The sequence below is a fragment of the Carassius auratus genome, chromosome 21 (genome assembly GCF_003368295.1).
Source record: "Carassius auratus strain Wakin chromosome 21, ASM336829v1, whole genome shotgun sequence".
NCBI classification, from domain to species: domain Eukaryota; kingdom Metazoa; phylum Chordata; class Actinopteri; order Cypriniformes; family Cyprinidae; genus Carassius; species Carassius auratus.
Window position 1 is genome coordinate 22,822,743 of NC_039263.1, and position 27,238 is coordinate 22,849,980.

At 35.2% G+C, this 27,238-nt stretch overlaps 1 protein-coding gene across 2 annotated transcripts in view; it reads right to left on the bottom strand.

Annotated features, from left to right (window-relative positions):
* Positions 1–652: 652 nt before the first annotated feature.
* The window catches only part of LOC113038986 (AP-3 complex subunit beta-1-like), a 56,552-nt gene continuing 29,966 nt past the window's right edge, over positions 653–27,238 (bottom strand). The window contains exons 23-27 of one of the 2 annotated variants that reach the window (XM_026196823.1): positions 18,297–18,525; positions 15,350–15,434; positions 13,083–13,180; positions 8,989–9,127; positions 653–1,644 (exon numbers count right to left, since the gene is read on the bottom strand). In XM_026196823.1, the coding sequence (XP_026052608.1) occupies positions 1,488–1,644; positions 8,989–9,127; positions 13,083–13,180; positions 15,350–15,434; positions 18,297–18,525 (708 nt within the window). In that variant the 3' untranslated portion in view covers positions 653–1,487. The remainder of the gene's footprint in view (positions 1,645–8,988; positions 9,128–13,082; positions 13,181–15,349; positions 15,435–18,296; positions 18,526–27,238) is intronic. The other variant, XM_026196824.1, reaches the window with a different exon arrangement.

Sequence of the window (27,238 nt, forward strand, 5' to 3'; positions counted from 1 at the left end):
TCCCCTGCTGTACTAAAATAACTGAAACTGATATAAAAATATAAATGTATATATTTTTTATTTTTATTAAAACAAATAAGACAAGAACACCCCCCAAAAATAAAAAGAAATAAAAAGAAAATGTAAAATACAGAAATTATATATATATAAAACACAAAACCAGTGTTAAGTCACTGGGGTATGTTTTTAGCAATAGCCAAAAAAACATTGTATGGGTCAAAATGATTGATTTTTAATTTATTGCAAATCAATAGGATATTAAGTAAAGATCATATTCCATGAAGACATTTTGTACATTTCCTACCATAAATATATCTAAACTTAGTTTTTGGTTAGTAATATTCATTACTAAGAACTTCATTTGGACGAATTTGAAGGCGATTTTCTCAGTTTTTCTTTTGCACCCTTAGATTCCAGATTTTCAAATTGTTGTATCTCTGCTCAATATTGTCCTATCCTAATAAACAACAATCAAGAGAAAGCTTATTTATTCAGCTTTGGGTTACTTTCACTTACACACACACACACACACACACACCCCCTAATGTGCTGAAGTGGCTGTATATACACAGTTTTCATCAACACCCTTTACCTATAATTACTTTTACAATACAGTGCAGCATCTTGTACCTTACTGGGTAATTATTACTTCATAGCTTAGTGATCATGATGCATTATATCGACAGCGTAATGATTATGCCATCATCATGATAATGCCAGAGATAAAAGCAGGCGGAGATGAAGCAGTTAAGCGCAGGCGAGGTGAGTGTATGATGAGTGTTTTCTCTTAACAGCCTCCAGTGATGGAAGGAGATGCCGCTGAATTCTCTCTCCCATAAAACTGTCTGTGTGCACATCATATCAGCTCTGTGTGATAAACAACAAGATCCATAATGCTCCATAAACATGTGGCTGGCTGCCTGACAGAGAAAAGCCTCATACTGGCCATAAACTACAATTTCTCTCTTAATGGGCAAATGTACTGCAAATCTCTCAAACACCCATACACACACATCAGCAAATATGATGCAAATGAGACAATCAAACTACTACTCAGATTCCACATATATATATATATATATATTTTTTTTTTAATCACTGTAATTTTAAGCAAATGTAACTTCTGTAAGGTACAATCATTTTAAGAAAGGCACTTCACATAGGATTGAAAGCAGCACATATCAGCATCATGGGGAGTGTATCAAAATCATAACCACAAATAAAAACTGTCAGCGTTGTGCTTGAAAAGCCTTTCTGAATACATTTAAATCTCACGGATTAGCAGAGAACATTGATGATCCGGTAACGAAAGCGGAGACTTATTTTTGGGGATAAAGGAGAACAGATATGAAGCCATCTTTCCGTCATCTTCTTAAAACGATACACATCCTCCCAAGTGTCAGTATAACCCAGAGCGAGCTCTATCTGAATACAGCATTTGTCCGTGCCTGAACATGTGAACAGGTGACAGTGGGATTGATGTCTTTCTAGGGGTCGCTGTTGGTCAGGGCTGTTTTCAGCTGTCGCAGGAGCATAGAGCCCATCACGGTTCTCTCAGTGTTGATGGTGATCACCGCGTCAGGATCCTTCAGGGCCACCGACACCAGGACCAGACATCCAGAACTCACCGTCTTACCTGCAAACCTGGAAATACACACACAAAGGGATTGCTTGGTTGGCTTTTTGACTCCATGTCAGCTATTTTCATCGTTCAAATAGTATAAAAGAGCTAGTTTAAAACATACAGTAAGGTTTTAAAGTTTGCTTCAGATAGAAGAAATATAGACATTAAAACAACACAATTATTTCAAAATGGACACAATTTACTTAACCAATACCCTTAATCTTATTGTGCGCAATTCATCAGTGTGTATTCTCCTGAAAAAGGCTCTTCAAAAGACAAAAAAAATGTAACCAATGATTTTGAATTTACGTACATTACATAAACTTTGAATGAGATTTTTATAAACTTAATTTGAGAATGAATGAATGAATGAATGAATATATTACCACAGTTAGTGGTAATATATTAAAGATTTACAGAATATCCTAGTATTTATCATTTTTTAATTATTGTCAAATAAAAAAACTGATGAGACATTGATGAAAGCAAACATTGATGAGACAGATTTTTGAAAAAAAAATACATACATAATAAAACACAGAGAGAGAGAGAGAGAGAGAGAGAGAGAGACTTAAATTGTGTAGATCAATTCCACTCCTTATGGAATAACTCATTTAATATAATATAGCAGAATGCATGCATAGGCTTACATTTTTCTGTAAAAAAATATAGGTTCATAAACATATACTGTACAATAATTCATAATTATTTGCGAAAATCCTATCCAAAACAAATACTGGGTTTCCAACTGTTAATAACAATGAATAAGCATGTAAAAAAAGTATGTGAATAATTATGTAAATAAATACATTAATAAATATATTTAATAAAGTGCATAATTATGTGCCATACCAATATGTGAGCACTGGAGAGTGAAGGGGGAGGTGTGTGTGTGTGTGTGTGTGGTGAACAGGCATGGCAGTCTATTATTTGGTCTGATTAAGAAGCCATTAGGGGCCAAGGGACACCCTCCTGTCACTCACAGACTCGACCTGGTAGCCTCTCACAGACAGAGAGCAAGGTGGGGGGTGTGCACTAAATAGAGTGCAGAGGACTAGACTTTTTACATGTGGTCATTATGGGGACATGTTTTCCAAAAAGACTATTTGCAGTACACAAGTTGCAACTGTAAGCTACAGTAGTACACAAGCAATGCAAACTTTCATTGGGATCTGAAAATGTAGCATACCTGAAAGCGAAAAAACCCACAATGCATTTCATGTACTTTCAACAATAAGCTAGAGATGTTGTGCTATATTTAAAATAAAAAGATGTTAGGGCACAATGGAGTTGCTATATGAGCAATAAAACACAAGCCTCTTCTGCTAGCAGATAAAGCCAATTATATTTTTAGTAGAAGTTGAGTGCTTAATGCAAATCAGATATTATCATTGCAAGAACAAGGTTAAATAAATCAATGAAAAAATCCCAAACTATATAAATTAAAACTAATAAAAAATAAAACAAAATCAAAAACTATAAACAAACAAACAAATAAAATGATAATTAAATTAAACCAAATAAATAATCTTTATGGTAAAATTAACCAAAATTAAACCAAACAAAAGGAAATACAAAACAAAATCTAAAATGAAAAAATAAAAATGAAAACAAATGAAATAAGAAACTAAAGAAAAAACACAAAAAAAGAAAGTAAATGAATGCTAATTAAACCAAACAAATATCAAAATCTTTAAAGTAAAAAAATAAAATAAATAAATAAATAAATAAAAGATAGAATAATAATAATAATAATAATAATAATAATAATTATATCAACCAAACAAATCCTCTTTAAAAAAACTTTTTTCTAAATGGCTTGCTAATGACACGTTCTCCAAACAACTATCCAAATAAAACTGTCCATGAGCGTTTCTAATGGAATGAAAAGTAGAACAGTTCTCAGTGATATGTGAACTAAGGATAATAGTTGACCTCTATGGGTGATGTGCAACAGGATGAGCAGGTTTATTTTCACACGACTGTAACACTTCTTGACCAAACATCTCGGAAAGGAACCGTTGATTTTAAAATGCAAAATAAACCCCAGTGCTAAAATGTAAATAGATGTATTACAACGGTATGATGCAAGTAAACCAGAGTGAGCTAGAGTTATAATAGAGATGAACTGCACTAATGAACCGTTCTATAGCGCTGTGGGAGGATTCCTGGTGTCCAGTAACCGAGGAAACGTCACAGACACGACCCTGTCCGACCTCTGCGCCCTTGTACCTCCTTCCTGTCTGTCTCTCGTTCCCTCTCTCACTGAGGAGGACCCACGTGCCTGATACACTGCCATCTGCCTCCCATTTACACAGCCTATTATACAACAATCAACCGTTTAGCACACACCCTCACACACGGGGACCCCATTTAGCACCGAGAAGCACACATACCCCCTGTCCCACCAGGAGGCCCCTCTTTTACTCCCAAACTCTGTCGCTCACACACAATGGCCACCATTTAGCCATGACAGCATCAGACTCAAGAGCCATCAGGGCCACTGCTAACCAACTGGAGTCACATCTGACACACACACACACACACACACACACACGTTACATTACACACAGAAAGATAGAACAACAGACAGAAAGATAGAACGACAGATAGAAAGATAAAACGATAGATAGAATGACAGAAAGATAAAACGACAGATAAGATAGATAGATAGAAGAAATAGAACGATAGATGATAGAACGACAGAACGATAGATAGATAGATAGAACAACAGGACGATAAATAGATAGAACGACAGAATGATAGACATACAGACAGACAGACAGACAGATAGAAAAAGAAATAGAACGATAGATGATAGATAGAACGATAAAACAACAGAACGATAGATAGAACGACAGAATGATAGATAGATAGATAGATAGATAGATAGATAGATAGATAGATAGATAGATAGAGAACGACAGAATGATAAATAGATATATAGATAGTACAAGTAAAAGAAGGATAGATGATAGACAGAACGATAGATAGAACGATAGATAGAACGATAGATAGAACGACAGAATGATAGAACGATAGATAGATAGAACGAACGAACGATAGATAGAAAGAACAATAGATAGATAAATAGAATGAACGATAGATAGATAGAACGATAGATAGTTAAATAGAAAGAACGATAAACAGATCAATAGAACGATAGACAGATATATAGATTGATAGATAGATAGAACGATAGATAGAACGATAGAAAGAACGAAAGATAGAACGAAAGATAGAACGATAGACAGACAGATGGATAGAACGATAGATAGATAGACAGACAGATATAACGATGGATAGATAGAACGATGGATAGATAGAACGATAGATAGATAGAATGATAGATAGATAGAACGATAGATAGATAGATAGATAGATAGATAGATAGATAGATAGATAGATAGATAGATAGATAGATAGATAGATAGATAGATAGAACGATAGACAGACAGACAGATAGACAGATGGATAGAACGATAGATAGATAGACAGACATATATAACGATGGATAGATAGAACGATAGATAGATAGAACGATAGAACGATAGATAGATAGATAGATAGATAGATAGATAGATAGATAGATAGATAGACAGACAGACAGACAGAAGCACAGACGGGCCGATATATGAACAGACATACAGTATATAGATAGTTCTATAGACAGACAGATATTATATATATATATATATACACACACAGAGAGATATATATCAGATCTAGTGTATTATATCTGTGCTGTCAGTGTGCTGCTGACACTCAGATCTCTCAGTCCCTGCGGCTCTACTAATGGAGTCAGTTTATAAAAGTCTTATTTACACACGCACTTAACACGGCCCTGAGGCACAACGGGTGTGTGTGTGTGTGTGTGATTTAACCCAAAGCCACTACATTCACATGATTTCAGTGGTCTCTAACATACATACACAAATACAGACAAACACACAGTACAATTACAGCTCCAGGTCCTGATACTGGACAGTTATTCGGTTTAACTCTTTCTATCTGTCGCTCATTCTCACATAAAACAAACACACACACACACACACACACACACACACAGAGAGCAGCTTTACTCAGTGTGTGTGTGTGTTGTAAACGGTGCAGTTCGGGCTCTAAATGGGTCATTGGTATTCTGGTCAGTCACCATTGGGCCTCTGAACTGGATTAATTGAGGCTGTGGGAAGAAAAGCAAAGCAGAAGCCCGGCGATGGCGAGCCGGACCGCTATCGATCCACACACACACACACACACACACACACACACTTGCTCCTAATCAGAGAGAGACAGAGAGAGAGACTAAATGACTGTCGCCTCTTTATTCAACCTTAAAGACTGGAGTAGTAAGATTCCGGTTCACATGCAACAGTTCTCATTCAGTCCACAGACAGACCTAAGAAACAGTTCTCAGACCAGTTTACTGGAGGATATTTGATTAATAACAGGCTCGATTAGTAGATTCACAAACGTGTTAATGTAAATCACAAAATAAACAACATAAACACAAAAAAAATTTAAATGTACATTTATAAAACATTTAAATATTAATTTTTTTTTTGAAAAAGTGACATTTCCGTATGTATGGACCATGGTAGTACCTACTGTATTACTTTAATAAAAATAATAAAAAATGACAGAAATTGTTTTGGTACACGCAGAAATGAAAATGTATACTAACACACACACACACACACACACACACACACACAATTATATAATAAATTGGCACTGAATAAGTATAAGAAAATATTACTTTTAAATATAAAACATTTCTAACATATACATTAATAAAAATAGCAATGTTTTATATATATATATATCTATCTAATGGTCCTAAAATGGACTTCATATTCTTTATGTAGAATATTTCATTTCTATTTTGGGGTGACATATTTCCTTCAGATTTAGAAGCAACTTAGTCCTATAAGATTGGTACTGATCATCACTGACCCATACTGGTTAACCACTATCACTAAATGTCCTCTTCACGTATCTGCAGAAGCCAGCATTCAGAAGTTAGTCATGAAAGCAAATGTTTCGCACTGGATGCACCATATGGTAAAGCCTTATTCTGCTATCTTGTTCCTCTGTGTCCTCAAATCTACAGAGAGGGCTTTAGTCATCAATTGCCAAATGTCTGTGCCAAGCATGTTTGTGTGTGAGCATGTGTGTCTGTTTTAAGAGTCCTCTGTACTAATAGAGGTTAATGTGAGTGACCAGATGACCAGCTGTCCCTCTCCAAAATGAAGGACAAGCTTCTCTCCTCTTCCCTGAAACAAATTCCACTCACACAGCTGCGAACTAACTAACAGACAGAGGAGAAAAGTGCACCTAAACTAAAAAAGCATGCATGAAACAGTGTAGGAGAGCGGAGAACTAGAGACGGATATCACAAGACACCTCAGAAGTTAAAGTGATGACTCAGTAAAGAACATAAACAACCCTTGAGGATTTTTAAAAGGAGGACAGATGTTGATGTTGTCCTGCTTTATATAGTTTGGCCCAAAAAAAATAAAAATAAAAAAAAATTAAAAGCAAGTTACAGTCACACAGTTACATACCTCTTATATGTTATTAATCAGCCACCAATAATTTTCTACTACTATCATGTTTAGATTTTTACATGTAAGATTATAAAATATATTTGTGAATATATATATATATATATATATATATATATATATATATATATATATATATATATATATATATATATAGGACCAGCAGTCCTTTTAAAGCAGCAATATTCCCATTCTCATAATCCTTACATCACTGTTTTTTTGTTAGCACTATAATGCTTCTGTGCAATAAAAAGCCAGATTAGATGACTAGTTGTTCAGTCAACTCACCAACTAACACAACACACACACACACACACACACACTCAAAAAGCTTCTTATATGTGTAATGTCCACTACTATAACTATTTATGACTGCTGTGGTTTGGCTTGCTAAAAAACAACAACAGTGAGAATAGCTGTGATTCATTCGGTCTCTGTTTAGTAACAGAGAGAACAGAATGCTTTCCTTCTGTGATCTAGAGAAGGACAAGAACAGAGGCTCTGTTTTTCAAGCTCATTTAGGAGCGGCTCCCCTGGATTCCTGGCATTCTCAGACAGAAGCAGTGCTGCCCCCTGCTGCCAAACAGAAGACCCCACAAACACCCAGATCCACTAAAGACCCGGGCCAATCAGCTCTACCGGACCAGCAGATAGTCTTAAATACTGAAAGTGCATGACTTTGTGCATAAATAGCTAATAATGGCTAGGAGAAGGCCTCTACAACAAAATAATACTACTAAAAGTTCTCCAACTTGGAAATAGAAACTATACATATTGAATCGTTGTCAGAGTTGCACATGAATGGAGTAATGAAGGGAAATACAGCCCTAAAAAGAGATTTCTGAGTACAAAGGACACCAGTTTGCACTGTGGGATCTGTGTTTTACAGTCCAACACTGAGAAGCCACTCAAATGAAATATGTACCTAATTATATTGATGTGTTATTTCCTGATCAAGACTACAAGAGGCAGTTAACATCTAAACGGCCTTACAAAAATTGTTATTTACCATAACAACTCACATAGGACATCTCAGTCATTTGTTTATGCGTGTACAAGTGCCTCAGGGTTTGTAGAGGAAGGATAAAGGAGAGTTTTTTCGGGACGTCTGTTAAGAAACAGCCGCGTGATTGATGACATGCTCTCATTTGCCCGATTGCGTATTCTAAATGAAATATAGGCCTTTTCCACAGACCTGCGGGCATTGATTTCCACTCAGCCCGTGTACGCCGTGTGTCCTTGTGAGGAAGATTTTAATGCTTCTCAAGGTGCTTTCATATTCGCTCATATTTTATAATTAAATTAGCCTGCATCAGACTGCCCCAAAGTCCAGACCAAACGTCACCTTGTTTGTGTGCATATATGAGACTGAAAGGTGTGTGTGTGTGTGCACGTATGAAAGTGTTGGCTGTTATAGTCCTTTACAAAGTCAAAAGTTGTCCTATTGTAATTTCTCCACATAATATATCTTTATAAATGTTCGAAGGATTCATACAAGCACATGCATCCCAAATGCCTAATTATACTCTATGCAAATAGCATTTTATGAATAAGAATTATGTTTTTTAATTTACTTAAGAACAATTTGTCATTTTGATGACATTCCAAAAAGTAGGTTTTGTTAGATTTCAGCACCTTGCAAGGACACCCTTTTTTTTAGGAACACAGACCCCAAAATTTACTAAAGAGGATAAACCTATGTTTCAAAAAGGTTTCAAATTAGGTGGAAAACAAAATACAAAAACTGAAAATGTAAACGTCCAAATTATTTCTAAGAAACAGGTCATTTTCTTTTACCTGTGTATGTTCTCCTGACTGGACGGGATCACACCTAGGTTGGCGACAGACACCACCTTTCTGTTCACTGATTGGCTGGAGACGTTCTCTGGCGTCATGGTAATTGTTGCCGATGACTCGTTCATGCCCAACAGTTTACCTGAACACAGAGATAAACATTAGCTTTACACTCGTAATAACCTAGCCTCTCCAGAGCTATTCAGGAAACTGTTCAAAAATCAGCAATTTGCACAATTTGTGTTTTGTCTCATTATTATTTTATGTAAATTGTTCGGGGAGCTCAAGTTGGATGCAAACTTAGGAGAGCCATTGGTAAGTTTTGAGCTTATACGGTTTCTGTTGTATAAAGCAGCAGGTGCTTTTTTATGAACTTGAAAGATGAAAAATGTTCAAAAGTGTAGATTTTTAAAGTTTCCAAAAGTCTTCTGCGCAGCAAAAACATTCTATTACTTACAGTGCACATTATTTTCAGTATTTACTCCAGTCACATGATTCTTCAGAAATCATTCTAACATGCTGGTTTGCTGCTCTAGAAACATTTATTATTAGCAATGTTTTTAAAAAGCTGCTTAATGTTTTTTAATTCAGAATTATTTAATGAAAAGAAAGTTCAAAAGAACAGCATCTAAAATATAAATATTTTGTAAAATTATAAATGTCTTTAATGTAATGTATCCTTATGGAATAAATTTATTAATTTCTACTGAGTCCCAAACTTTTGAATGACGATATGTATATAATAAAAAATGTCATGCTAGAAATAATGCCAAAAAAGTTAATTAAAAAAAAAGCAATATTTACGTAAAACGATTTGAGAGGTACTAAGGAGGGACCAAAATTTCTGTATGTCTTTTCAAATGATTTTTCAAAGTATCTTATGTGCTCCACTGGATGACTGAATTTTCATTTCTAAATGAATTATCTCTTTTACCTTAAAACCTTAAAACGTGAATAGATGTACTTAAACTAAAGGAAACACTGTTCTGCATAAACGGCTTAAAAATGAAAGTGTACCTCTGATTCGTAGCAAGACAAACCTAGCATGTATACGTGTGCATTCTTTCATATGTAACATCTGACGCGCACAGAACGAAAGATACTGAAGGTCAAAACAATCTCGGCCTTCGGTAAGAGCATGTGTTATTTGTGAGCTGTGTTGGACCACTAGACTTGATTAAGACTAAAACTAGCGGAGAAACGCTACGGCCGTGGAGGACATTAGCTGGAGACGTGAATAAGCCTCGTCGAACGGTAACAAGCACATAAAAGCAGCACGCCGCTGCTCCTTAACAAGCTTCTTCAGAGAAACACGCGCAGACAATATGGCTTAATGCGTCCAAACTGGACTAAATGAAAATGTTGTGTTGCACGGACTGGGTGCTTTTCTTTCTGAAAGGCACAACTGCGACCCACTTCAGCTTGGCTTTCAAACGGTGCGAATGAGAGAGTGCACAGTGATACGTGCAAACACACACACACACACACACACACATGCAAACGCTCTCTCGTTTAGGGGGCAAGGTTTCGAGAGTGCTCATTTAAAGTCTTAAATCTGTCCATTAGGCTCTATTGTAGAGAAAAAGTGGAGTAAATGAATATAGCGTGGCTTATGCTAAAAGCCTTTGCCACAGCAACCAATTAAGAATAAATGATTGGCTATAAAAAGAGCCTTACTTCCTGTTCCTCGTCTGTAAATAGTGAGGCGGGAAGCACTCTCTTCACTCATTAAAATGTGCGCGTACGCGTGTCGTCCCGAGTGAAAGTATAGGCGGCTCTCTAAAAAGACAAGGCAGGAATCCATTGAGCGTAAATGAAAAATCAAACCCGCCGTTTCTTTCGAAGAGCGTCTGCTTCATTATGTTGGCCTAATGTTGGGCCGTAAAGTGGAGAAAGGTATTCGAACGGGCCAGTTTGTGTGTGTGTGTGTGTGTATTCCCAAAAGGTATCCGAACAAGTCAGATGAACGCTAAACCAAGCCTTTTACTTCTTGGTTTCCATTTATTTGGTTTTCTCGTGCTTGTTTTTGCTTTTATCAGCTGAAACGGTTTGTTGCTTAAAAGGAAGAGGGAACGAATTTGACCAAAAAAAGTTTAAAGGTGAAGTGTGTATTTCTGCATTACTAACGTTGACATGAAAATGAACAAATGACTGTTTTCAAACAGGTTTCCATACCCAGTCTGTCACTGGTCAGAAAAATTGACAGCCCTACTCCAAATTGATAAAACATCGGCTGCATATATCAAAATCTGAAACACCCTAATACAAACACACATTTTTAATACATTTAATCTTTTTTGGTGTATTTAAGAATTCTCACTCAAAAACGGCATACTCCAATAACAAGAGGAAAGCATGGCTTTTTTTTATATGAAATATTTGTTATATTTTAATAAATGACTGTCATTGGTCAAACAAACAGATAGTCCACATGGGATTTCATTCAAAATACACTCTCAGGAAAAAAAAAGGTACAAAAGATCTCACTGGGGTGGTACCTTTTCAAAAAGGTACACTTTTGTACCTTATAGGTACTAATTTGTACATTTTAGTTTCTTTTCAGTCGGTCACTCTTGACGACCGATGAAATAATGATATCCCAATTTTGTCGGTATCCCAATTTTGTGAAATCTCCATTCCCTCCTTCAGGGAACGAGGGTTACCATACATAACCAAGACGGTACTTATATGTATCTTTAAGGTACCAATATGGACTCTTTAGGTACAAAGTTGTGCCTTTTGAAAAGGTAACACCCTTTTGTAACTACGTTTTATTTTGATATTTTCCATTTTTACTTTAATTTTAAAGTTGTAGTAATTTTGTTGTATACTTTTGTCATTTTTATAATTTTTTAATCGTCTAATAATTTTTTTTATAACATTTTATTCCAGTAAAAATTGTTATTGCAGTTTATCTAGTTACAATTTATTTAGTACATTATGGTAAATTATTTCAACATTCATTTATTTTCTTGCATCAAAAATGTTTAGCTTTTTTCCGTAAACTATAATAACCCTTATTTATACTACAGTATCTACAACATACTTTAACAGCAGCAAATTAATTACTTGTTCAAGAGAAATATGAAGGAATTTACACTTTCAGACTGCCATTGAAAGTGAACAGTAAAACGTATTTTAAGATTAATAAAATTTTAAATATGCTCTGGACAATGTTAAAAGCTAAGAGAGCAGATGTTTTTTTTAAAAAAGGTGTTCATATCAATCAGTTTCTCGCAAAATAATGCTTAAACCTCTAGGACCTCCGGGGTCCTGCGGAGAACAGGTCAGACACGTCAGTTCTAGTTCTCCTTGGACAACTTGTGTTGGTTGAACATGTGAAGTATACTGTGTGTCAGTTTTGCCTGTCTGAGCTTTCTGCATCAGCGGTTATATTCAGAGGGACAGTTCAAAGAGCAGTGACAGTATTTCATGAGATATTTTCTGTGCGTTTAAATAACCAGATTTAAATGTAAAGAGTTTTTTTTTCAAACGTTCACGCCTGTCACCAGCATTCAGCTTGTTCATCAACTAAACATCACAAACATAGTCATACAAGTGGTGAACATCTGAACTGATCATAAGCAGTTTTTCAAGGACGCACTGGTTAGTCTGGGCAATACATTGAATTTTAATGATACATTTGCAATAGCAGAAAATTATCATCACAATTTCAAAAATACTTTTTTTTTTCTTTTCCTCATCAAGTTTTCTAAAGACTGTCATTGAACTAGTTTCTTAACCATCCTTACTTCACAACTTGCATGATAATGTAAAGAACTAAATGTTTTAATACAGGCTATGACCATCTTTTGAGTTTGTAAGTTCAATACATTTCAGTGAATCAGTAAATCAGTTTAACATTTTTTTTGCAACATTTCACAACTTGGACACTTTTCAGTACACTGCTACATTCATAAAAAAAAGGTATCATTCTTCTATTTGAATCTAGATTAATCTATCTTCAAATGGCTTTTATTACAATCCTTATTTTTTGAGAGTGGTGTGTGCTGTAGATGTTTCTGAAGAAGTGTTATTTCTTGGTGTTTACAGCCTCAGTGTTGTGTTGTGGAAGTGCTAAGAGGTGTTTGTATTACCCTGCTCTTTGCTGAAGTCTGCTTCACTCACGGTGATGGGCAGCAGCAGCTCTCCTACCGCAGGCTGGATGGACACGCTGAATTCATCTTCTTTAGTACTGAGAGAAAAGAGAACAGCACCAGAAGGTCACCACACACCTGTCCATCTTTGTGTTTCCCTTCTAAATAATCGCTACTCGTCAAAAGTTTGTGCGCTTGGTAAGAGAGTTTAGGGGAAAAAAGTATTACTTTTATTAAGTAAGGATGCATTCAAATGATCAAGAGTGACCGAAAACACATCAACACGGCTGAAGTAAATTTAATTTACTTTTGAACTTTCTTTTATCAAAGGGTTCTTAATTACCATGTTTTCACACAAAAATACGAAGCAGCACAACCGTTTTCAACACCGACAATAATAAAACAGGTTTCTGGAGTGGCAATCATCAGTATATCAGAATGATTTCTGAAGGATCATGTGACACTGAAGACTGGAGTAATGACGCTGAAAATTCAGCTTTGTATAACAAAAATAACATACATTTTAAAATATATTAAACTAGAAAAAATTTATTTTAAACCGCAATAATATTTCACAATTTGTAATCAAATATAATTTTTTATAAAATAATTGTAAGAGACTTCTAAACATTTAAATATCTAACCACAAATTCTTGAACAGCAGTACATATATGGTATTTAATACAATACAAAGTATTATAGTATGTAAACTTTTATTTTATGGACATTTTATGTCTACTTAAGGAATGTCTTCTTCAGCTCAGTAATGTGATATATTTTTATATTTCTGAGTAAGGAAAAAAAGACCAGGAATATGTAAAAAGTAAGTAAACATGATAAATTCTGTTGTCACATGAACTAAAAAAAATTATATGATACAAAAAAAAATTTTCAGGGAAGTTGTAACAGTATTTGACAGTTTTTGAACAAGTCAAAACATTTTACATCCACGAGAGTGACTGAAACACAATCTATTTGGTTTTCGGACCCTCCTCTCATCCCAAAAGAGTAAAAGAATAAAGTTATTGATTGTCAGCTTTGCCAATTTACTTTGTAAGTAGCCAATTAGCTGAGAAACAGAACTGTTATTACCAACCTACTGGATCAATCATCACTGATCCGCACAGAGAAAGAAAGAACGAAAGAAAGAAAGACAGAAAGAAAGGAAAGAAAGACAGAAAGAAAGAAAGAAAGAAAAGAAAGAAAGAAAAAAGAAAGAAAGACAAAGAAAGAAAAAGGAAAAAAAATGGGAGATAGAAGGATGCAAGTCATTTCTATTTTCGTATTGATTAACATCATCAATGTTCGTGGCCTGCCATGGGAAAGATGACTGTCAGGTACTCTGACAAAAAAAGACTGAAATCGGACATTAAGTTGCCATCATGAATGCGGCAGGCTGAGCCAATAAGGAGAGCATCCAGGAGCGGGAGAACAGGGGCACCACGGAGATCAGGTGATGAGGGGAAACGGGTTTGAAAAAGATTCGGAGACCAAATAAGCATGCTAAGGATCAATGTGCAGAGTAAATCCAGGTATTACGGCATAATCTCATGACGTAGCTGTGATAGAGAGCGGCCAAATCCCTCCTTAAACTGACTCCTTGAGCTCGGCTTTGGTCCAGGGCCACAGACACGAGTGCAGGCCTGACCTGCGCCCACTCGTCTCCATGTCATTGAACTCACATTGGCTCCATTAGCACACATAATCTACCGGTGGCCCGCTCACTCCCTCCCTCTCTTCAGCTCGGCTGTTTATGGTGATGTTATTCACGCCTGGCTATTTCTCTGTATCGATCACAAAAGCCTCCGGCATAATCGAAAAGAGAAAAAACAATTACAAGCTTTGTGGAGAAGTGTAATCACTTTAAATTAGATTATTTTAAAAATGTAATGCATATTATTACCATTCACAAGATCCGGTAATAATTTATTTTTTAAAACGTATTGAAAGGGGGAACAATTAATTTTGTCTTATTTCGACCCTGTGTAAGGGATAATGAACAATACTAATTTAATCTGTATAATGACATGCTAGCGCCATCATAACGTGGACAGATTGGGAGTGTGTATTAATGTTTTTGCTGAACGTAGTTTTTAGAGGAAAGTAAACACAATCGTGCCTCGTGCTCAGATGTGTCAAAGTGGCCTGATATAAGGGTTTAAGCGCTACTGAAGCGTAATGACTCGAGGTAAGGATGGAAATTGCTAGATTTAAAGATTGTGGCTCCTCTTAATGTTGGTTGTATATGATATGTAGTGAACTGTTACCACAGCTGGAAGTTTGCAGCTTGTGTGGAGTCATTGAAGTCAACACCCATGGACACGGTTACTGACGCCTGCGGCTCCAAACGCTCTGAAGACAGAGAGAAAGATCTGTCAGCACACTGTCTGAACAATCAAAACCATAAGATCAATCTAATTCTGCAGAGAGAGAGAGAGAAAAAAAAAAAAAAAAAAAAAAAAAAAAATTATATATATATATATATATATATATATATATATATATATATATATATATATATATATATATATATATATATATATATATATATATATATAAATCAAAGCAAAGAAGAAAAGAGAGAAGAATGGATTGGAAGTATAAAAGATACACTAAAGTAAGTAAAGGAGGATGGATGGATGGAATGAAAAAAGGAACAAAACTAAGGAACAAAAGAGGGAAGATGGAAAAAAGGGATGGAGGATAAGCGGAAGGAAGAAAAGAAAAAACTTAAAAATGGAAAGAAGTAAATGAGGGGAAAGCAAGGTTGGAAGGATGGAAGTAAGAAAAAGAATGAAGAAAATAAAAAAGCAAGGACGGATAGAAAGGAAGAAAGATGAACTAAAGGAGGGGGAAAAAGAAGCAAGGGTGGATAGAAAAAAAGGATGCACAAAAGGAAGTAAAGAGAAGGATGGGAGAAAGGAAGGATGGAATGAAGGAAAAAACAAAGAAAGGAAGGGCAAAACACAAAGAAAGAAAGAAAGCAATATGAAAAAGTGAGGAAGAATGAGCAGAAGGAATGAAGAAAAGAGAAGGAATGAACTGAGGGGAAAAAACATGGAATATAAAATATGGGGATGCAAGGTCAGAAAAACGGAAGAAAGAAAATAGATGAATGAAGGAAAGAAAAAGAAGAAAGCGAGGATAGATAGGAAGATTGAAGGATGAACTAAGGGAAGTAAAGAAAGAAGGAAGGAAGAATAGATGGATGGAAGATGGAAAAAACGAGGAAGGATGAATGGAAGAAAGAAGAGAGAAGGTTGAAATGGATGAAAAAATTTAATAAAGAAGGGATGAAGCATGGAAGGAAGTAAAGAAGAAAAAGAAAAATCAGAGGGATGGGAGAAAGGTAAAACAGAAAGAAGGCATGAAGGAAAGAAAGGAAAATGGGCAAACAGAAAATGAGGAAGTAAAGATATAAAAAGGAAGACAGTATGGATGGCTGGAAGAAAAAAAACTAAGAAAGTCAAAATTAAGCAAGTAAAGATGGAAAGAAGCAAGAAAGGATGAAAAGCAAGAAGAAAGAAATTAAAGAAGGAATGCAGTAAAGAAAGCTAGGAGACTGGAAGGAAGAAATAATGAAATCCAGGAGGGAAGGAAGAAAAGACAAAAGAGAAGGAAGGGGGGGAAAAGGAACAAAGCAAAAAAGAATAGAAAGAAAGGCCAAAATGAAGAATGTTAAGAAGGTCAGAAGAAGTTAAAGAAAACCACAATGATGGAAGGAAATAACAGAATGAAGGAAGTAACTAAGCAAGAAAAAACAGAAGAAGGGAACAAAGGAGGAAGGAATAAAGGAAAAAGGGAGAAAGGACAGAAGGAAGAATGGAATGAAAAAGAGGGGAGTGAAATAGTTGGTGCAAAGTTGAACTGTGAAAGTGCAGCACTGTGTAAAGAAGCTTGATGTGTTCTTGATTCCTCCCAGCCATGAAATTCATCTTTGTGATGCTTTAACAACACAGGCATAGTGCAAATAAATGTTATAAACCCCAAACCTGTCCAGTGAATGACTCAAACTGCTTTGAGACAGAGAACGAGAGAAACACAGGGAATGTAAGTGTGTGTTTGTGTTGTGCACCACTGTGAGCCGTGTCTGATGAGAGGACCTCTGCTAATCGATACACTGTCTGAAATCATATCAGCTGCATTAATACAGGCTGAAGGTGTGTGTGTGCTGGACAAGTCTCAGCTGGACAGTCTGATTAATAACTAATATTTATCAATGTCTATTTTAATTGTTAATAGTTAATAAACACGTTAAAAATACATGGGTTGCCTTCTTGAATTCTACAAAATGTAAAGGTCTATGATTAAGATAAGACAAGAAAGACTCAACTAAAGATTGAAAATAGGACCACAAAATCCCTGACTGGAAGATAGAGAGAAAAAATAAAGACAAAATATAAACCAATGTAAAAATAAATAAATACCTAAAGCAAAAATTGTATTAAATAAATAAATAAAAATAGTATCAAAGCACAAAATAATAATAATAATAATAATAATAATAATAATAATAATAATAATAATAATAATAATAGTAATAATAATGCCTGTAAAACAGAATTCAAATAAAAAATAAACTAATTGTAAAAAACAACTGTTCTAAGTATAATGTTAAAAAACATCTATAATTTAAAATAAATAAAATAAAATGTAAATAAAAACTGTTAATAATCCATGAATCGTTAAATAAACAATTACTCAATAAATACACAAATTGTAAAAAAAAAAAAAAAAAAACCTTAAGTAATTAAAATCAACACTCAGTAAAAATTAAATACTCAATGTAAAAAAACTAATATATTAGAAAAAAATTGATGAATAAACAAATAAACACATAAATAAATACCCTAAGTAAAATAAACACCTAATGTAAAAAATATATATTTAATAAAAATAAATAAATAATAATAGGAATGCCTAATGCACAAAAAAATAAGAATACCCAACACAAAAGAGCATCTATGATTAAAATAAATAAATATTAAAGTAAATAAGCAGCAGTTGCCGAATAGGTGTTGATATTGATAAGCGTGACTGTTCATGTTGTACTGTTCTCATGTTTGTGCCAATTTCAGAATGATTTGTACTTCAGACTCTTCATTCAAAATCAAGAAAGAGCACAGCAATCCGGTTCTCCATGTTATGACCCCTGTGCATCACACATTCACAGCTAGTCCTGTTCATCTCCATTTATTCACGTGTAAAGCTCACCGATAGCATTAAAGCGGTGGATGTTTTGTCCAGTTGAACTCTTCTCAGAGATGTGGATGTTCTCCAGGGCTTGGTCACTACCGTTGCTTAGCGTCAGCTGCAGGGATACCATGCTGTTGCCATAGATACAGGGCTGCCGGGTGAAGTGGTACTGGGCGGACAAACCTTTACCCGTCATCCTGTGGAGCAGCTCATGGGAGGTTTCCGGCACAAACACGGGAGAACTCGCCTGCAGGGAGACACATACATGCCAAGAAATGGCGTCAAACTGACAAACGAGAAATGCATAAAGACAGAGAAGAGAACACCTGCAGTTGGCAACAAACTGATCAGCAGCAGTGCCTTCTGGATAATTTGTGGTGGTAAATAAGTCATATTCAAGACTATAGTTGGGTTGCATTGTTCCTGAATGTGTTTATTCGAAATCTTTTTTTCTTTTTTGTCTGACCAATGGAAAATGAGGAAACCTGTATGAAAACAATCATTATTTTGGCAATTAATCAACAATATTTATTTTTCTGTCTGACCCATGGAAAATTATTTTGCCAATTAATTGAAACTTTAAGACCTAGAACGTGTAGAATGTCAAAGTTCATATAAATCACACAAAAATACTTATTTGCAAACAGACAGACATGAAAGTAGAAAGAAAAAGGAAGTCCATAAAGAGCCACTATCAACCCATTTCCTCCTCTTAATAAAGCCACCTTTTAACTTTTTATCTTAATGCAAAATCTCTGAGACACAGATGAAGATGATAGAGAGGCATAAGGCCATTTTCATTATGAACACATTAGCAAAACATCTTGGGAAACCTTAGCAAAATGCCTATATAATGTTAGAGTAATGCTAGGATGCTTTTTATGCAGTCTTAGGTCATTTATAAAATAAGAAGTGGAAAAAGAGCTAGATTTTTTTTTCTGAAGAAAATAGTGGTTCCACAACGCATCTGTGCTAAAGTCACCAAAACAATGCTAATGTCAGTGCATTCTGGTTGCTAAGTTGTTCTGAATAATTGCTAGGTGGTTACACAAACAATGTCGGAGGAATTGTGTTGCAACATTAAATACTTCGGGTCAGGGTTTTGCATTAAGTGTTCTTTAAACTAAAATGCAACTCCATAACATCATGAACTCATAAACATATTTATATAAATGCTCATTACTTGTTTATGATTTCTAACCAATTCTAACAACTCTTTCCAAGACTATGAACCATATTTAAAGCTTTAATTACCAATATAAAACTAAGGTCGCACAACTATATTGGAATCGGTTATTAGCACATAAAGTGGATCCAAAATACAGCAAAATTACATATAATTTAAAATAACATTTCTATTTGAATATATTTTAAAATGTAATGCAAAGCTGGATTTTCAGCATAATTTCTCTAGACTTTAGCGTCATGCGATCCTTCAGAAATCATTCAAATATGCTGATTTGCTGCTCAAGACACATTTCTTATTATTATCAGTGTTAAAAAAGGTTGAAAATGTTGCGCCGGTTCATATTTTTGAGCAAACCATTTTTTGCAGTATATTTTGATTTATAGAAAGCTAAAAGAACAGCATTTATTTGAAACAGAAAGCTCTTCTATCATTATAAATGACTTTACTGTCATTTTTAAACAGTTCAATGAATCCTTGCTATATATTGCTGCATTTCTTTCATAAAGAATATCTCCAAACTTTTGAATGATAGTGTATAAAACTGACCATCATTTCAGCTCTCAGCCATAACAAAAATAATCTGCAATTGTATCAGGAAAAATATATCTTATGGCGCATCCCTGATTTACACTAGTTTGCTTCAAGAAAATCACTGTAAAGGCCAAGCGTCATGCCTGAAATAAGTCTTGTGACACTGGCTGCCATCAATATGACGAGTGTGGAAAGACCACTGACATCTCAATGCATTACTCCTGACTCCCTGGATTCTCTCTGGCTCGTGTGACAGCAGAACAGATCGGTGGCTGATGGCAGTTTTCTGGCTCTACACTGCACTCCTAAACACCTGGACAGGGATGACATTTCTGTTTGCAACTTATTTGTTGGCCACGGCTCAGTCTTCAACACCAGCAATCCCTCTGAGCTACGGATTCAATCTGCAATCCAACACTGGAGTATTTTCATAGAGTAATGAGAGGCATTATAAAAGCTAAAAACTGAAAAAGTGCAAAGAAAAATGGCATCCTTTCACATTCTAAATTCTGAAGTACCTCAAGGCTCTATTTGTGGACCGGTATTGTTTTCACTGCTCAGTTCTGAATGCTTTAAAAATTTTAAATGTTAAAACATTAAAATGTAACAACACCAGGTCAGAATCCTCCTTTCGATTTTGCAGTAAAAAAATCTGCAGAAATATAGGAAATTGGTTTAAATATGGTAAAAATTTGTTAAATGTAGCTGAAAATTCATATTAACATTAAGTATAACATTTTGTAATATAACTGATACTTTCATTATTAAACATATTAAAAATCAAAAATATAATAATTTCTAGCAACTATATTAAATTAATGTTAAGTTATTAAAGGGGGGCTACAATGATGTTTCATGTATTCAGAGTTGTTCACAGTGTAAAAGAGATGGATTCTCATGCTAAACATGGCCAAAGTTGAAAATAATAATTTGGATGAATGACGGAGAATTTGTGCCGAAAATCTTACTTCTAGGTTGGTACAAGTTTCAGCAGTTTTTTTTATATTGTGGATCTAATGACGTAGACGATGGTGGAACTCCTTACATGAGCATTTCTCTCTGAAATTATTTTTGGTATTTTTATTTTATAAATATGATAAAACTAAAGACTTTTTGGAGATATTAAGGATGCAATACTACTCTATAGGTACTCGAGATTAACATGAGATTAGGTGAAACTGTGTATGTTGTGTACCCTTTAAAATTATTATTATTAAATATAATTAAATATTAAATTATTCATATAACCATAATACATTATTTTAATATTAATATTATAAAACATTATATTTTGATAATTTATATTACAATACTAAATAATATGAAATAATATAATTCTTAAATCTTGATATATATAACATTAAATTATAAACAATTATATAACGGTTTAACAATGTTAATAATAATAATATGAAATATTCATTTTGATCGATGATATTGAATTATGATCATTACATTTATTTAGGAACTTATGCATTTATTATTAATACTATAATATTTATCAAAATATTTATTAAAAAAACTACATTAAATATTTAAAAGTTTTATTAATATAAATTCTAATATATTATTTTATATATAGTATTAACATTATACAACATTTTAATAAATTGCATATTAAAATAAATTTAAATACAGATAAATAAGATTACATTATTAATAAATAATATCAAATTATATATATGTGTGTGTGTGTGTGTGTGTGTGTGTGTGTGTGTTTCAATAAAAAACACTAACAAAGGAGGGGTATATGTACAAAAAGTGAATGATGGCCGTTCCAATTCTGTGGAAATTTGCAGAGCTTCTGTACGGGCCTGCACATCACCTACAATCACTATGGCAGATGGTGCAACCGAAACTAGACAAACCAAAATAAAATCGGTTTGAAAACCTGACAGTATGAATGAGTTGGTTAATCTGAAACAGCAGCGTTATACAAACCCAGCAGTTATGTGCAGCTGAAAGCACCTTTAGATGTGTCATATCCTTTTGTAAGCTTCCTACAAAAACACACGCATACACAGACACACCATGAATTTATAGCCGTGCTTTTGGAGGTGTCAAGCCGGTCTGTGTTGATAAAAGTAGCCGTAATGTTTACAGCATCAGATTTACCACACAGAAATGCACAGGTTGGATCCACTGTTTCATGATAACCGCTCCTGTCAGTGTCCTCATGGACTGGACGAGCCAATATACAACACATCGCTTATGATCACCAATATAACACACACACTTCACATCCTATAAAGTGGTCAACTCCGCTGGGCGGTGGAAGAGTAAATAACCGAAAGAAAAGGGTAACCTTGACCGCAGTGTCCCACACACACACTCGGACACGTCTCCCGTGTGATTGAGGGGCTCTATTATGGATGAGCTTAAAGGAAACCTCAGTGATGGATGACAACTCGCTCTAGTCACCTTCACATATCCCAGCATCCTCTCTGTCCACCTGCTGCCCAATTCTGCTGACAGATGCAAAACACATCCACTGGCTGGGACAAAGAGGGAGAGAGAGAAAGAAACCAGAGGAGGGAAAAGAAGGATAAACGGAGGACGGGAGGACATAAAGCAGAGAGAATTAAAAAATCTATTTTCTATTGCTGTTTGAAATCTAATTCATTTGTTTATGAGACCGTCTGTAAGAGAAAAATGTCATTTGGCGAGGTGTGTGCACGCATTGATCCTGTCAGATGTTAAAAGTCACCGTGATTAATATTGAAGGCTGTGCAAATAAATGTAAAGAGATAGGAGTTAGTTTCTTTGGTATAGCCAAATATGTAATGTACAAAAAGCAAATGTCTAATGTTGTGTCTTGTGGCATTTTCTGGGTAACGGATCAGTCAAAAGAACTAAAATCGAAATCACATTATGGCTCAGTACACTTATCAAATCTCTTTTGATACTTTTTACTCAAAGTATATATTGCGTGTATATATATTGCGTTTCAGAACAAAGAGTATCACGGTGTTCATTTACACATGAGCAGCTCATGATCGGGTGTTTTCAGCATCTTAAAGCGACTCAGTTAATGCTGCAAACTCAATGTGCTTAACATCCATTTGGGAATGCTACTTGTGCCAGATTCATTTTAACATTAGCATAATTTTATTTTACATTTTTGTGAACAGATGATTACAGAATTTCACCAGATTTGTAATGAAAAGCTAAGAAAACTTGCTGTCAGCTAAACACAGAAGCGTAAAGCTTGAGGGTAAACTCTTCAGTAAAGAAATTAATACATAATGAAACTGTACTACTGTAAACTAAAATAAGATACATTATTTGCTCTGTTACAGTGCAGATGTATTACAATTATGTATACAATAATGCATAAAGATAAAATAATGTATTACAATATTACAATTATTATTATTATTAATTGTGAAACACTATCACAACTGATTCTGTATGATTTCAGCAGTTTTATTAATTTTGAACATTGAAATTTGAGGTATTTTGAGATATTTAGAAACTTGCCTTTTTTGCCTCCAGTAAAATTTTTAGTCATTTTGTCATTTTAATTATTTTATTTGTATTTATTTTTGTATTTTATTTAATTTTTTAATATTAAGTAAATTAATTAATTACATTATTAATATTCATTTCATATTACGGTTTAGTTTATACATTCTTATCTCAGTTTTAGTTTCAGTTATTTTAATACATCACGTCAGATGAAAAAAAAGAAAAAAAAATAGAGAGAAATGTTGCTTTGGCAACTAGCTGAAATAATTATATATATATATATATATATATATATATATATATATATATATATTGTAGTATATATTATGTTTATAATTTAAGTAACCATAATAACCCTTTTTGAGTCCACTTTAAAGTCTAGGTCAACGTCAATGCACAAAGAGATTTCTTTTGGTCACTGCAAAGGAGTTGATGCCTTTAATTTTACTCCTAAAGTTTACCATATTGATACATCTAACTTGAAAGTACATTTTAAAAATGTATACTCCAGGACCTCCCACTGTTCACCCACCCACAGTCTCACAAAATCCTGTGGGAAACACTGATACTTGCACACAATCAAATCAAAGTGTCTTCTAGTGCTCAAAATGCCATGCTAAACGTGTCCAGTGTAAAGCACATGTGATTGACAGCGCGACTCGCCGTCTCCACGTGCATTTCTACCTTGCTGCTGAGTCATAATGAGGACGGCACTGAGCGTGCTCCGAGAAGAACGGGGTCACCGTGGCAACGCTGGCCGGCTGATGGGCACCAAATGAACAAATTATGACGCGCCCCAGGTTTGTGATGGGGTCAAACGCCCCCCACCCCGCGCTGAGCCGGCGCTCACCCTCGTTCACCCCCCGCTCGCCCTACACTGACAGTTCAATTTCCCTCCAACGCCCTGCGTTCGGCCCCCATTCGCCCTGCGCTAATTATGAATGAAAAGTTATCAGCCGGCTCCCCCGGCGCACGCTTAAACAGTATTTCAGAGCAGATCCGCACGTCAAAATGTTATTAGAAACGGGAGGAGCCCAGGCAGATAGTTTGCACGCTGACCCTGGATCGGCTAAATACCACCGCTAACCGTCCCAGAATGCATCAGAGTGTCTCTCTATTTCACACACCGTTATTTCATCTGTACCCGCGCCGGCCAAAGTCACACACTCGCAGCAGTGTCGTATGAATATATTTTCATACATCTGCATGCACACGGCTAAGAAAGACCAGCTGTGTGACGTGACACGCCATAATGAATGCATGTATGTGCGAGCGAGAGAGATGAGGTTTATCCACCGTGACTAAGATTATAGCAGCCTATAATGTATTTATGCATAGCATTGACTTTAAATAAGCCCTTTCTCTTTCTCTCAATCTCACCCTTTATTTCAGCTCTGATTAGCCTGCCCGCCGAGGCTCGTGGGTAGTATTCTAATGACCTGTGCCTAACAGCTTCTAGCTGCGCAGCGGCCCGGGCCTGACGAGCCTGTCAATCAAAGCAGCGGCACTGACACCCGCCCAACGCACCGATACAGGTCACAGGGGCAACCCTGCAGTGATGGACAGGAGGAGAATAGGAATTCTGACAGATGGAGGTTGGGAAGTTTAAAAGTTTTCTCCGACTCTGGGATCTCAAGGATTGTGTGTTATCAGAAATCATAGTTCAACCACAGCGCTGTCAGCAAGATGTCTGGAGTTTAACAGCATGCTCGTATACTCAAAGTAATAAATTAGTATGACCTTTGTATGCTTTTTGGTGCATTTTTACATTTTATTGAAAAAAAAAAAAAAACACATTTTCTAATGATATATGAATATCAGTGATATGGAGAATATGATGGAATTGATCGGGAAATTTAAATATATGACAAAGTTAGAAAATTTAACGTACACAAAATAAAAACTGTTTAAAATTAAAAAATATTTTTCACAATACTCTATGTAATCAATAAGACTTTATTAGCCCTGCTTTACATTTATTACTGAGCAAATATACAAATAATTAACAAAAAAATGCCTCAAAATTATTTCCAGAAAAAGTAATAATAATAATAATAATTAAAGCTGCAAGCAGCCTTTCTGGGGCCAAGCCCTTATTGCTCTTTGGCTTTTAAGGTTTTTTCAAGCAACTTTTTCAGCACTTTTTACAGAACAGATAGATTCAGAATTACAGATAAGGTGAAATCAGAAGGTCTGATGAGAACGAACGCAGAATGAAGTTACAAAAACACACTTAATTTTTGATCCCATTTTAAGAAACTTTAGTACAGCTCTTAACCATGTAATAAAGGAATTGAAATGACAACTTTATACCCAATTTTAAATTTTTCCCATACAGGTTTCGAACCCACAACCTCACAGGTTCAGAACCAACGCCTTAGCTAAGTGCGCCACATTAGTTGACACACAATTTACATGGCACAGAAGAGAGGTCAAGGTGTGAGAATGATCTCTCACAAGCCCGAAATAGCATTTTAGCCAGATTAGCATGCTACGCTAAAAAATGCTAACATTGTCAAAGTTAACCAGATTGCTCAAGAGACCCATTAGAGTGAATAGAAAAGTGTTAGCATTTTAGTTAATTAGCATGCTAAGCTAATTAGCATAAATCAACAAACACAGGCACGGTCAACTTCGGAGCTGTACATCTCTGGAACGGGAACGAATATCAAAAATCCGTTCTGTCATTTCTGTCAGGCCCATTCTGAAGTTCATCTGATAAAACTTTTAACAAAATTGAACAAGATTTCAGGGAGGAGTAGTGAAAAAACTGTATTTCATTCCATTCAATATGGCGGACAGACGCCATGTTGGAAAATGACAATTGAGACATCCTCAGAATCGGCATAACCAAAGGAATAAAATGACATAAAAATAACAAAAATCGATCAACATTTACAGTAGTTATAAGGGGTTTTGCAAGAATCGTTATATCTCTTGAACACTAGGTGGCGCTGTCTTCCAACTTCCGGGGTACTTCCGGCACATGGTGTTGATGATGCCTATCGATTTTTGTGAAGATTTGTACAGTAGTTCAAAAGTTAGAGCAATTTTTGACAAATTTCAAAATGGCGGACGGGTGGTCCAGGTGGTCTTGACAAAATTGAAATCCACAGATTCGAAATGATCTACAGAAACCATAGACATCAAGATCATAATTTTCTGATGAATTGTTCAGAAGTTATAAGCAAAAAAGTGCATTTTTGGTATCTCAACACCCATAGGTGGCGCTGTTCCCAAATTTGGCGTGGACCCCCAGATCATGGTGTAGATGAAGTGAACCAAGTTTGGTATCGATTGATCAATGTTTGGCCGAGATACAGCATCTCAACCCATTTGAGGTCAACCTCAGTAAGTTCACAGCATCATAACTTTTTTTTTCACTAGTGTTCAAAAAATTCTGTTCAGTCATTTCTGTGCGGCTCAGTCCAAAGAAACTCTGAGCCAAATTTCAGAAGAATTGGACCAATTTTGAAGGAGGAGTAGTGTTTAGACTGAATACTGTACTTTTCAAAATGGCCGCTACTGTAATGGGAGGAGTCTTAATGTAAGATATGGAATGGAATCTCCATGAAGAGACAAAACAGATGTACTAAGTTTTATTTTCATAGAATTAGTGGTTCAAGAGTTATTAACGTTTGAATGTTGAATTTTTGAGCTGGTGGTGGCGCTATAGAGTTTGGCCTAGAGACCCCAAAGTTGGTCAGATCACTTATAATGACCAGTTATACAAGTGTGCCAAATTTCATCATTTTCCCATGTTTCCTTCATA